The sequence below is a fragment of the Lithobates pipiens genome, unplaced genomic scaffold (assembly GCF_037356315.1).
Source record: "Lithobates pipiens isolate NorthernLeopardFrog02 unplaced genomic scaffold, aLitPip1_a1.2 Scaffold_16, whole genome shotgun sequence".
In the NCBI taxonomy this organism is placed as follows: domain Eukaryota; kingdom Metazoa; phylum Chordata; class Amphibia; order Anura; family Ranidae; genus Lithobates; species Lithobates pipiens.
The window spans coordinates 133,844,297-133,857,772 of NW_027507748.1; the positions used below are offsets into that span (position 1 = coordinate 133,844,297).

The 13,476-nt window shown below is 41.4% G+C and overlaps 1 protein-coding gene across 11 annotated transcripts in view; it reads right to left on the reverse strand.

The window, feature by feature from the left end:
* RAP1GAP2 (RAP1 GTPase activating protein 2) overlaps positions 1 to 13,476 on the reverse strand; it is a 1,165,364-nt gene that overhangs the window by 193,670 nt on the left and 958,218 nt on the right. Inside the window, exon 1 of one of the 11 annotated variants that reach the window (XM_077480483.1) lies at positions 12,968 to 13,136. The exons of 9 other annotated variants lie outside the window; for them this stretch is intronic. In XM_077480483.1, the coding sequence (XP_077336609.1) occupies positions 12,968 to 12,994 (27 nt within the window). In that variant the 5' untranslated portion in view covers positions 12,995 to 13,136. Of the gene's footprint in view, positions 1 to 12,967; positions 13,137 to 13,476 lie in introns of those variants that run through there. One more of the 11 variants, XM_077480486.1, reaches the window with a different exon arrangement.

Below are 13,476 nucleotides of genomic sequence, written 5' to 3' on the forward strand. Positions count from 1 at the left end.
CACTGGGTTTTTATTTGTTTGTGATATAAGCCAAAAAACAGCAAACATATTGAAGAAAAAACAATTTTGCAAATAAGTAATTTTTCTTTATAAATTTGGGCCAAAATTTATAGTGCTACATATCTTTGGTAAAAAAAATAATCCACATTAGTGGACATTATTTAGTCTGGGTGAAAGTTATAGAGTCTACAAATTATGGTGCCAATCACTGAAAATTGATCACATCTAATCACACACAGCCAATCTCATTTCTCGAGACCCTAACAAACCAGGAAAGTACAAATACCCCCCAAATGGCCCCTTTTTGAAAAGTAGACAGTCTAAGGTATTTACTAAGAGGCGTGGTGAGTTTTTTGAAGTTGTAATTTTTTCCCACAATTCTTTTTTTTTTTTTTTACACAAACTTGTCATATTAACAGGTTATTTCTCACACACATATGCATAATTGTAAGTACACCCCAAAATACATTCTGCTACTCCTCCTGAGTATTTCGATACCACATGTTTGAGACTTTTACACAGCAGAATATATCGGCATGTGGTGGATGGGGTTGGTATACCAATAGGCATGGAGTTTGTTTTTTTTTGTAAGCCCCATATTGAACGTAAGGACCAAAAACTATTTAAATTCGTCAAATGTTAGACGTCGCCACTGGAACATGTGGGTGTAGGATGAATTGGGGTTGGCAGCAATAAATTGGGATGCATGCAGATTGGGAAAAATGTGTAGTGCTTGGGCTGCACACCTGGCTGTGTGGTGAAAGGTGGGATTATAGCGGATCCTGAGTTGGCAGGCAAGCATAAGGGATTTGCCAGGGCATCGGGAAGGGATGACTGGGGCTGGATTCTTCGGATTGGGTGTGTAATTCTAGTACTTGTACTGGGTTCCTCTTCCTGGAGTCTTCAGCTGCTGGTGGTGGGCAGGTCTTGATCTTGGTCCTGATCCCCTTATTTTTTTTAGGAGGGACGGTTTCCTCCACTGACTCGGACTCAGATCCACTATTTTCTACTGGCTCATATTCCGAACCAGAATCAGATGATTGGAGCTCTCCGGTGCTCTCATCATCCGACATGGTAAGAATGGCATATGCCTCCTCAGGTGTGTAAACCCTTTGAGACATTATGGTGGTCCTCATTGGTGGACCTGTGTGATGGTACTGCTGGTGGTACAGGTGGCAGGCCTGTGTGGTGGTACCAGTGGTGGTATTAGTGGTGGGCCTGTGTGGCGGTACTGATGGCGGTACTAGTGATGGGCCTGTGTGGCGGTACCGATGGCAGTACTGGTGGCGGGCCTGTGTGGCGGTATTGATGGTGGTACTAGTGATAGGCCTGTGTGGCGGTACCGATGGCAGTACTTGTGGCAGGCCTGTGTGGCGATACCGATGGCGGTACTAGTGATGGGCCTGTATGGCAGTACCAATGGCAGGCCTGTGTAGATATACCGATGTCGATATTAGTGGCGGGCCTGCGTAGATATACCGATGGTGGTATTAGTGGTGGTACCAATGGTTTTACTAGTGACCCTGTGTGGCGATACTGATGGCGGTACTGGTGGCAGTACTGATGGTGGTACTGGTGGCAGGCCTGTGTGGCGGTACTAGTGGCGGGCCTGTGTGGCGGTACTGGTTGCGGGCCTGATGGCGGTACTGATGGAGGTACTGGTTGTGGGCGTGTGACAGATGGGCTGTTTGACAGATGGGCTTTGTGACTGACAGATCCAGTCAAAGTTCTGACAGGTCCTCTTTATTGGGGGGAGCCATGTTGTGCACAGTAAAACAATAGTCTTCTCAGACAGACACTGATTTCACTCACTGATCCCTGCTCTCTCCCCACACAATCAGTGTGTGAGGAGAGAGCAGGGATCAGATAGTAACTGCTCTCCTGTGTGGACATTTGTGATTTGACACAGCTGATCACGTGGTAAGCAGATAATTTCATTGGCTGTTTACCGTGATCGGGGTAGCAATGTGCCCGAGGGATACACGCCACCCCTGCAGGCACGCTAGAGGCACTGTCCTGCTGCAAATCATATGACACCCAGTCAGGATAACGCAACCACCACCTGGCCATCAATCTGCTATATGCTGGATGGGAAGTGGTTAAACTGTGCTGTCTGAGCACTACCATATGTGAGCTTGGAGGGGGGAATCAATGGTGGAGGAGGATCTAGGTGTTTTGGTAGATCATGAACTTAATAACAGCATGCAATGCCAAGCTGCAGTTTCCAAAGCGAGCAAAATCCTTTCTTGTATTAAAAGAGGTATGGACTCCGGAGAGAGATATCATTTTGCCCCTGTACAAATCAATAGTAAGACCTCATCTGGAATATGCAGTTCAGTTTTGGACACAAGTTCACAAAAAAAATATTGGGGAACTGGAGAAAGTGCGGAGAAGGCCAACCAAACTGATAAGAGGCATGGCAGAGCTCAGCTATGAGGAAAGATTAGAAGAACTGAATTTATTCTCTCTTGAGAAGAGGAGATTAAGGGGGATATGATCAACATGTATAAATACATAAGTGGTCCATATAATGAACTTGGTGTTGAGTTATTCACTTTAAGGTCATCACAGAGGACAAGGGGACACGCTTTACGTCTGGAGGAAAAGAGATTTAATCTCCAAATACATTAAGGCTTCTTCACAGAAAGAGCTGTGAAAATGTGGAATAGACTCCATCAAGAGTTGTCTCTGGTCAGTTCCGCAGATTGTTTTTAAAAAAAAGGGCCTGGATTCTTTCCTAAATGTACATAATATAACTGGATACTAACATTTATAGGTAAAGTTGATCCAGGAAATATTCAACTGCCTGTTGGGGTATCTGGAACGAGTTTTTTTCCCCCGCTGGAGCAAATTTGATCGCGCTTTATTGGGGCTTTTTTTTTGCCTTCCTCTGGATGAACATATCATTGCTAAGATTAATCAGTGATTTGCTTATAAATAAGCAGGCCAAAGTGGATAAATGTGCCTGTGTTATCTGAATGTTCTGAGGGTTAAGAACCTAAAACTGCTATAGAATGTTCCATGAATGTGTCAGCTCAGCTCTATCAAACTGGCAAATGTACTTTTACGGAGAAGGGATGGTGATAGAGGTAAAAGCAACAGGTAGAGCATGAAAGCCTGCTGATACCAGCATAATGTCTACAGAGCAATAGAAACCTTACCTGACCAATATTTATACCCCTAAGGTGTTGCTAGCTCACAGGCTTGGGGGATACCCACAGATCTGGGTTCTTCCCTAATCCTGCCAAAACAAGTAACTGAAATATGAAGATTACTGGTACCTATTCATAGACATCAAATGCAGAGAGGGTAATGACAGCTAAAGAAAACTATGCAATGGAAATGGGACTGAGCAGTCCAGGGGGCCTGATACAGTCTATCCAAGTCAGAATTTATCCAGGCAGTGGTGTGACGTATGGAACACGTCACCACATTTCTAGATAAATACATTTCTGAATGTGCTATTGACATGAAATGTTCACCAGATGTTGGTAACAACCCATGCAACCCATACATACAAACCAAAACAAATATGTTCAGAAATTAAGTTATGTGTAATAAAAATGGAATGATACAGCAAAAAAGTATTGAACACATGAAGCGAGGGAGGTACAAAAAGGCACGGAAAACCAATACACCAGCTGAAATCTATCAGTGATTAAAAAGCTATCCTGCCCCTTCTCAGTGCAAAGTAATATCAGCTGGTTCAGTCTCAACTGATAAACCCTATAAAACGCTGTCTTATTACCAAGGTGTCACAGAAGAAACATCTCATGATGGGTAAAAGCAAAGAGCTCTCTCAAGACCTTTGTAACCTTATTGTTGCAAAACACACTGATAGCATTGGTTAAAGAAGGATTTCTAAACTTCTGAATGTTCCAGTGAGCACTGTTGGAGCCATAATCCAGAAGTGCAAAGAACATAATTTATCCATAAACCAGGTGTTCCTCACAAGATTTATGACAGAGGAGAGAAAAGATTTATCAGAAGAGTTAAATGAGAGCCAGTGAATGATAAACTATAAACAGCGCAAGCGGGAAATAAAGTGCTTATTATAAAGTGATAATAAATGATAATACCGCAACAATAAGTAAAGCACTCAACTGCCATGGCCTGTATGCATGCTCACCACACAAGACTCCATTGCTGATGAAAAAGAAAATGAAGCTGCTAGAATGGCCCAGCCAATCACCTGACTTGAATACAATAAAAAAATCTATGGAAGGAACTAAAGATCAGAGTTCATAGAAGAGGCCCAAAGAACCTTTAGGATTTTAAGACTGTGTGGAAGAATGGGCCAAAATCACACCTGAGCAATGCATGCAACTAGTTTCTCTATACAGGAGGCGTCTTGAAGCTGTCATTACCACCAAGGATTTTGTATGAAGTATTAAATACATGTTTTTTTGGGAGGCCCTCCACTTTAAACTACATAGAGGGTTCTTTACTGTAAGAGTGGCAAGGATGTGGAATTCCCTTCCACAGGTGGTGGTCTCAGCGGGGAGCATGGATAGATTAAAAAAACTATTAGATAAGCACCTGAACGACCACAATTTACAGGAATATACAATGTAATACTAACATATAATCACACACATAGGTTGGACTTGATGGACTTGGTGTCTTTTTTTAAACCTCACCTACTATGTAACTATGTGTTCAATACTTATTTTACCCGCTGTGTGTGTGTGTGTGTATATATATATATATATACACACACACACACACAGACATGAAAAAAGCATGGCTGGAAATAAAGCAAAAGCAAATTAGCCCAAGAAATAGACAATAAACAATGATAAATGGATTTCAGCAGAATACACTAGAGATCATACTCACACACATGCACCAGCAAGTCTGGAGATTTTATCTACTACAGTTGCAATGATAATTTATTTTGACAAACAAAAGGAACAATATAATCTGGCTACATTGTAGCTTAAAGCTTAACTGTCATATAATGTTGTCAGACAGGTTCATGATAAATACAATGCTTTATGCAAACATAAAAAAGCAAAACTTATCTGAGGGCAGTGGGAACAAGCAGTGAAGAATGTGTTGGTATGTTGTGTTGTCATTCAGTATGTTAGCTTCTGTATGAATACATTTGTAGCCAGGGCTGCCATGTGCATGGCACTTTCATGGTTTAAAATTCATACGGAGTGAATAAGCAGGATTGGAAGTAGTAGTCGCCTCTTATGCCGTGTACACACGACCGGACTTTCCGGCAGACTAGGTCCGACAGTTTTCCCGACTGACTTTTCAGCGGCGTTCCGACGGACTTTCCGAACTAACGGACTTGGCCACACACAATCACACCAAAGTCCAACGGATTCACTCCATTGGACCTTTGCTGACAAAAAGTCTGGTCATGTGTACACGGCATTACTCTGTCATGCACATAGAACAAACTGACACTTGAACTCTATGAGTGTCCCAAACTAGTCAATTTGTTTGTCCTTAGGTAATACTATTAGCATTGTTTAATCATATACATGCAGAGCATAAACTTGTAGTGCAAAATTATTGTATACAGCACGTTTCTGTGCGACCGCCAATATTTACAGTACAGTATAGTACAAAGGGATAAAAAGCCACCAAGGGCATTGCAGAAGGAGGAGTAAACAAGCTTACAGTCAGTTTTGCTATTTAAATAGACCACAGAGTATTGGCCAGCCAACAAAAACATGCCAACACTAGCAAGGAATAAATGAATTAAAAAAACAAGCATAAATAAAAGCACAGTAATATGTACATATTATAATACAAATCATAAAAAATGAACAAACACCAGCAAAAAAAAGAAGAATAAAGGCATAAACAGGAGCATGATAACATGCACATACTATAATAACACTTAAACCATAATAAACTTTATATATATATATATATATATATATATATATATATATATATATATATATATATATACACATACACATACATACATACATACATACAGGTGCATCTCATAAAATTAGAATATCATGAAAAGTTCATTTATTTCAGTAATTCAATTCAAAAAGTGAAACTTAAATATTTTATATAGATGCGTTACACACAGAGTAATATATTTCAAGCATTTCTTTCTTATTAGAATATTACATAAGACCAATAAAAAAAAGGATTTTAGGGGCACGCACGGCAGCTTGTAAGATGGACGCCTGATCCGAGAGCTCCGCAGCAGCCATATAGCCTCTCTACAGCCGCTTCCAAGGCAGAGCCCCAGCCACCGACATTGCCTGAGGATAGGGGACACAGCAGGGATCCCCAGGATGGTGGAGGGAACAGTGAGGAGGGACCTTTCCTGCTTTCTGGATGCCGAACTAGGACCCAAGGCTTCGTCCAAGATGGCACAACAAGGAGGGCTGGGGACAGAGGACTCTATAACAGACCAGGATGTCTGTTCAGCCACAGTGAGTACACACTACGACAACAACCTGTCTCCCACCTCCACAGTATCGCTTATAGGCAGAACCCTGGAAGACATACCCCTCTCCCCTATGGAGGATATCACTGCCAGCCCGGAGGGATGTAATGCTTCCACACGGGGCCTCCCCTCTATGCCCCAGGACTTCTCCTCCATGATGGCAATGTTTTCCACAATGCTTTCCAGAGGTCTGTCTCAAATCTCTACCCAAATCACCACTGCCATACAGGTGGATCTGCAGCAGATCTAGGTGCAAGGGTTGAAGCAATCAAAACCAAAGCGGGCCAGACTGTAAACAGAGTGAACAAGAATACTACCCAAATTCAGGATCTGCATGACCAGCTTGAAAGCGCTTTTTCCAAAATTGATGATCTTGAAAATAGATTGCGGAGATATAATTTCAGGATTAGGGGGGGTCCCCGAATTATTCAAGGATGTTGACCAAATAGTACACTCTTTTATAAAGGAACTCTAATCTCGAAACATCCCAGACCACTGCCTAGAGATGGACCAGGCCCATAGAGCCCTGCAACCAACCTGCCAAGATGGTCTCCCTAGAGACATTGTCATTGAGCCACACTTCTACAAAGTAAAGGAGGAGGTTATGCACCGCTCCCAGGAGAAAGGTTCCCTTTCTTTCCAGAGTCATCTCATACAAATTTTTGTGGACTTATCACCCTATACCAGTGATGGCGAACCTTGGCACCCCAGATGTTTTGGAACTACATTTCCCATGATGCTCAACTACACTGAAGAGTGCATGAGCATCATGGGAAATGTAGTTCCAAAACATCTGGAGTGCCAAGGTTCGCCTTCACTGCCCTATACCATACAGAAACGGAGATCGCTGTAAAAAGTGCCAACCTAGAAATCTATCTCATTCAGATTTTCCTTTCCTTTTCGCCTATCCTTCTCCATGAATAACAAATAACAAACCATATGGCTTTTCATCCTTCGCAGATGGGGAAAGGCTGCTCCTCCAACTGGGCCTCATCAAACAAGACCATATGACAGCATCGGCCAGCAGGGGCCCCAACTTGTCTTCTAAGAGACCACCACCATCCAGTCCCATTGTCCCAATGTGAGCTTTACCTGAGCCCCTGACCTGTGTTAGTTCAGATCCCCTAGGGGGAACCCTGGTGGCTCTGGGGTCTGGAGGGGCTCATCCCCTCAGGGACCTTAAATCTTTTAGGGGCTCTGCCCTCATACATATTACTGCTATTGCAAGTTGAGGTGGCCGGAGCAGATGTTCTGCTCCTCCACTTGTTGCTGACTGGGAATATTTTTCGATCCCTGTCCGAGACTGCTACCTTTCTCCTGGCTCTCAGGGGAAATTTCCTTTTTTGTGTAAATGGGGTCCCACACACCATCTTGGGTTTGAGATTTCATTACCCCTTGTTGTTTGAAGTTCACATGTTTTTTTTTTCTCTTTTTTCTTTCCAGAAGGTCCACTTCTTCTCCCTTCGCTCTCTTCTTCTTCTTTTCTCACTTGAAGGTCACCTAGACATCAACTTTTCTCCAGGTTAGAAGTATACATCTGGTCAACACAGGGTAAGACCTACACAGATGCTGCAGCTACCCCACCCTCTGATCCATGCCTGCAAATAATACTTCTCCATCTCAGTTACACATAGTCTCACATAATGTACAGGGCCTTTACTCTCTTGTCAAAAGGAGGAAACTGTTCAAATTCTACCAACCCCAAAAAAACAGATATCCTTTTACTCCAAGAGACCCACTTTCCCACATCTTTCAAACCCTCCTTTCTACATCAACACTTCCCCCAGTTTTACCTCTCCAATGCAGAGAATGAAACAAAAGGAGTAGCCATTTGTTTTTCTAAACCTTTAAACTTCTCCATGTCGGCGGTAACCAGGGACCACTCAGGTAGATATATTTTGGTAAAAGGCACGATCCCAGGGAGGCCTAGCCCTTTCGAACATATGGTGGTATTATCAGGCAGCACAAATAGCTCAGGTCTCCACTGCCTGCTCACATGGCCCTAAATCAAATTGGCTTCTAATGGAGAGACAAGCGATATAGCGATACACAATAGATTAACTACTCAGGTCTCCTCCCCGCCTCAAACTGGCGATACTAGCCCCCACCCTCTCCCATTTGATGGCACTGTGGGAACGATTTCAGAAGCATTGCACTTTGACATCCACCTACCGACCACTTGCTCACTTATTCCACAATCCAGACTTTCCCCCTGGCCAAAATATCCTGGCCTTCAAATGGTGGCTTGATAAGGGCTTATATAGGATAGGACACTTTCTCAACTCAATGGGGCCCCTTTCCGTCGGATACTGTATTAGCAAACTTGAAATGCCTAACTCTGAGAGATATAGACTAACCCAAATTACTCACTTTTTTCAATCCATATGGCATAATAAACCGGAACCCCCCACACTGACTGCATACGAGACATGGTGCTCCAACATCAAGGATGTATATCCATCATCCATTCCTCACTCGCCAGGGCCACAGATAAACCTCTCTATGCCAGACTCTGGGAACAGGGCCTGATGGAAGATTGGGACCTAGATAGGTGGTATCACGGCTTCCACTGGTCATTCAAGGGCATTCTGAACATTTCCTTGATGGAAGCCAACATTATGATTCTCACATGCTGGTACCGAGTCCCCTCTGCCCTCGCTAAAATATACCCGGACACTTCCCCTATGTGCTTCAGGGGCTGCGACCATTTGGGCTCCTTATTACACATTGGGTGGACCTGCCCACTAATACAGAGCTTTTTGAACAATTTTTTCCACATGTTGCGAAGGGTCACAGAGGTCGCGGTCGCACAGATCCCTGAAATATCATTCCTTAACCACACGGTGGAGAAAATACCCAAAAACACACAAACATTGATCTTCTACATGCTCATTGGAGCCAAAAATTACCATAGCCAGAAATTGGAAAAGGCATTCGGTGTCAATTTCTGCAGTAAAACGTAAGATCTCATGGATCATGGCTCAGGAGAAGATTGTAAGCATTCTTCTAGACAAATCACACAAGTTTGAATTAACTTGGGAACACATATCACCTGTGTTGGTGATATTGAAATTACTTTAAGAGCTATAACGTTCCATGCCGAGGCGTAGGGTACTTAAATTCAGACCTTGTATACCCTGGGGACCAGAGTGTTCTGTCACTCTTATCATCTGTGGGGTCTGGTCTCCAGGACTCCACCTGGCCCTGTTTTGGAGAAGACAGGGTTGGAAGCGTACAGCATAGATGTCCCAATATAGCCTTGCCTCTAATAGATTATTCACACAGAACTTAGGCTAGAGCCTTCTCTTTGCCAGATGTTCCTATGGCTGTTTGGTTGAAAGAGATACAGCTGACCTATGTTATGGCGCAGTGAAAGAGGCTGCTAGATAGTGGCCCGCCTGACCTGCACAACACAGTAATCATGATAGCTGGGTTTGGTTACACTGGTCTATCCGGCCAATTCCTTATCATTTCTGGAGCGGATGCCCAGAGCCGTTCTATCCACAGTGAGCTCCCATTAGGGTAGTGGAGTTGGCTACTGGGGTCAGCCAGCATCCGACTTTGTTTTGCTATACCTCTTCGGCCGGGAGACCAGTGTTAACATCCTACAGTTCTTGAATAAAATGTCTGAGATCTCTAGGCCACTAACTCTCTTGTATACTCAAAGATTGGAGGCTGCATAGGCTAGGTGGATATAGGTCCATGCTATCAGTTTGAATAAGACAGTTGTTTGATGCATGTACGTTCTTGTCTTGTACTTAGATCTGATCACCTTATCTAAAGTTGAGCTTAACATGTATTCTTGTATTCTGTAAAAACAATAAAAACATTGAAAAGAAAAAAAGGATTTTTAATACAGAAATGTTGGCTTACTGAAAAGTATGTCCATGTACAGTACAGTATGCACTCAATATCCTTTTGCATGAATTACTGCATCATTGCAGCGTGGCATGGAGGCAATCAGCCTGTGGCACTGCTGGGTATTATGGAAGCTTAGGTTGCTTTAATAGCAACTTTCAGCTCCTCTGCATTGTTGGGTCTGGTGTCTCTCATCTTCTTTTAGCCAATACCCCACAGATTTTTTTATGGTTTAGGTCAGATGAGTTTGCTGGCCAATCAAGCACAGCGATACCATGATCATTAAACCAGGTATTGGTATTTTTAGCAGTGTGGTCAGATGCCAAGTCTTTCTGGAAAATTAAATCAGCATCTCCTAAAAGCTGGTCAGCAGAGGGAAGCATGAAGTGCTGTAGAATTTCCTGGTAGTGGGCTGTGCTGACTTGTTCAAACACAGTGGACTAATACCAGCAGATGACATGGCTCCCCAAATCATCACTGACTGTGGAAACGTCACACTGGACCTCATGCAACTTGGATTCTGTGCCTTCCACTCTTCCTCCAGACTCTGGGACTTTGATTTCCAAATGAAATTTAAAATTTTCCACAGTCTGTGATGATCTGGGGAGCCATGTCATCTCTTGGTGTTGGACCACTGTCTTTTATCAAGTCCAAAGTCAGCGCAGGCCTCTAGCAGGAAATTCTAGAGCACTTCATGCTCCTCTCTACTGACCAGCTTTATGGAGATGCTGATTCCCTTTTTCAGCAGGACTTGGCACCTGCCCACACTTCCAAAAGTACCAATACCTGGTTTAATGATTATGATATCACTGTTCTTGATTGGCCAGAAAACTCACCTGATGTAAATCCCATTGAGAATCTGTGGGGAGTTGTCAAAAGGAAGATGAGAGACACCAGACCCAACAATGCAGATGAGCTGAAGGCTGCTATCAAAGCAACCTGGGCTTTCATAACACCTCAGCAGTGCCACAGGCCGATCACCTCCATGCCACGCTCCATTGATGCAGTAATTCATGCAAAAGGAGCTGCAACCTAGTATGTACTATACTCTACATGGACATACATACTTTTCAGTAAGCCAATGTTTCTGTATTAAAAATCCTTTTTTATTGGTCTTATGTAATATTAAAATTTTCTGAGATACTGAATTGTAGGTTTTCACTAGCTGTAAGCCATAATCAAAATTAAAAGAAAGAAATGCTTGAAATACATCACTCTAAGTGTAACGCATCTATATAAAATATATGATTTTCACCTTTTGAATTAAATTACTGAAATAAATTAACTTTGTGATATTCTAATTTTAAGAGATGCACCTGTATGTATGTATGTGTGTGTGTGTGTGTGTGTATGTATGTATATATATATATATATATATATATATATATATATATATATATATATATATATATATATAAAGTTTATTATGGTTTAAGTGTTATTATAGTATGTGCATGTTATCATGCTCCTGTTTATGCCTTTATTCTTTTTTTTTTTTTTGCTGGTGTTTGTTCATTTTTTTATGATTTGTGTTATAATATGTAGATATTACTGTGCTTTTATTTATGCTTGTTTTTGTTGCAAATATATGAGTTTCACCTTTTGAATTAAATTACTGAAATAAATTAACTTTGTGATATTCTTATTTTATGAGATGCACCTGCTGTGTATGTGTGTGTATATATATATATATATATATATATATATATACACACACATGTATATGTGTATAGTTTATGTTATTATACAATGTCAGCATCAGCCTGGTTTTTGTTCCACAGTCAATATAAATATGAAATAATGAACATCATCAATATTTATTTTGAGGGCATCATTGGGGACAAAATAAAGAAGAACTTTATTTGTCAGATTTTATTTCTAAGCTTTCATGTAGTTGAAAAGGTGTCAACAAGGCTCAGTTAACAAAAAAAACTATTGATTGAGCAAAGACATTAATAAGTCATCAGAGATCGGAGTTGTCAAGAGGTGAGTCTACTTCTTTCAGCCAATCAGCACACCGCTGCCAATGAAAGCTATAATATTTCAAACATCCCATGACATTCTCCGCTCAAGCATTTATGCATATATGTGCTTTTGCAGACAGATTCACAGATTGCTGTGCTATGGACAATCATAATAAGTAGGTACTATAATACATTTAGTAATTTGAATATTGTATGTGCTAAAAGAACATATGCAATAATTAAATTTAACATTTTTATCTCTTCTGCTTAGTATTGAACCATAAACATGTGTTAAACAAAAATATCTCTGATCATCCTATCATACTTAACAAATGTATTTTAAAAAGATAAATGAATGTGTTATTTATTCTGTTCAGTTGCTATGCATTATCACTTCAGCTTTTCTTTTATTTAAAAGGTTTCCATAACTAAGTTCAGTAAACTTAAAATGTGGAACCTAAACATGCTATGGGTTTCCACATTGTGTATCTTCACATGTATTAAGTAAAAAAAAGTGTCAGGAGGAATATTACTAAATATTGCACTAGTAGAATATACTCAGTTGCTGGAATATTGTACCATTTTAAACACTTCAAGGAACAAGTTAGTAGTTATGTTGACACAGCCTGCAGAAAAGCAAACAAAAGGTTTGCTTTTAACATGTAGTTCAATTAAACATGATTACCTTACAAAAAAAAGAAAATACGTAACTCACCAAGAAATTCCGTAAGAACCCCATCATGATTCCAATCAGGATTCCTGGACCAAGAACATCAAAAAAAAAGGGAAGAGGGAATCCCGCCTCCGGGGTCAGCAGACAGGCTGCTGGCAAGTCGTACACACATACACACACCTGGCAGCTCTACCTGCTCAAGGCTAAACTACCGTCTAGCAGCTGATGCCTTAAGTGTTAAAAGGGTGGGACCATTTCCAAGGCTGATCACAAGAAACAGGTTGTGCAGGAAGTAGGTTTTAAGGCAGTTAAAAAAAATAGATCTGGCAATGGGCCTGTGTAAATTTGGAGGAAGCCGTAAAAGTTGCAAGCCAAAACTTCTTACAGATATCTACTGTATGCTTTCCTTAGAGTAAATGTAGCACATTTTGGCAAGGTCTTATTAAGGATGTGACTATGGTGAGGAGGAAATGCCTGCTGGAAATACGTGCTGATGTGTTTATTACCTGATGGTAAAAAAATACTGTGAGAATGAACAGAATCATGGAACT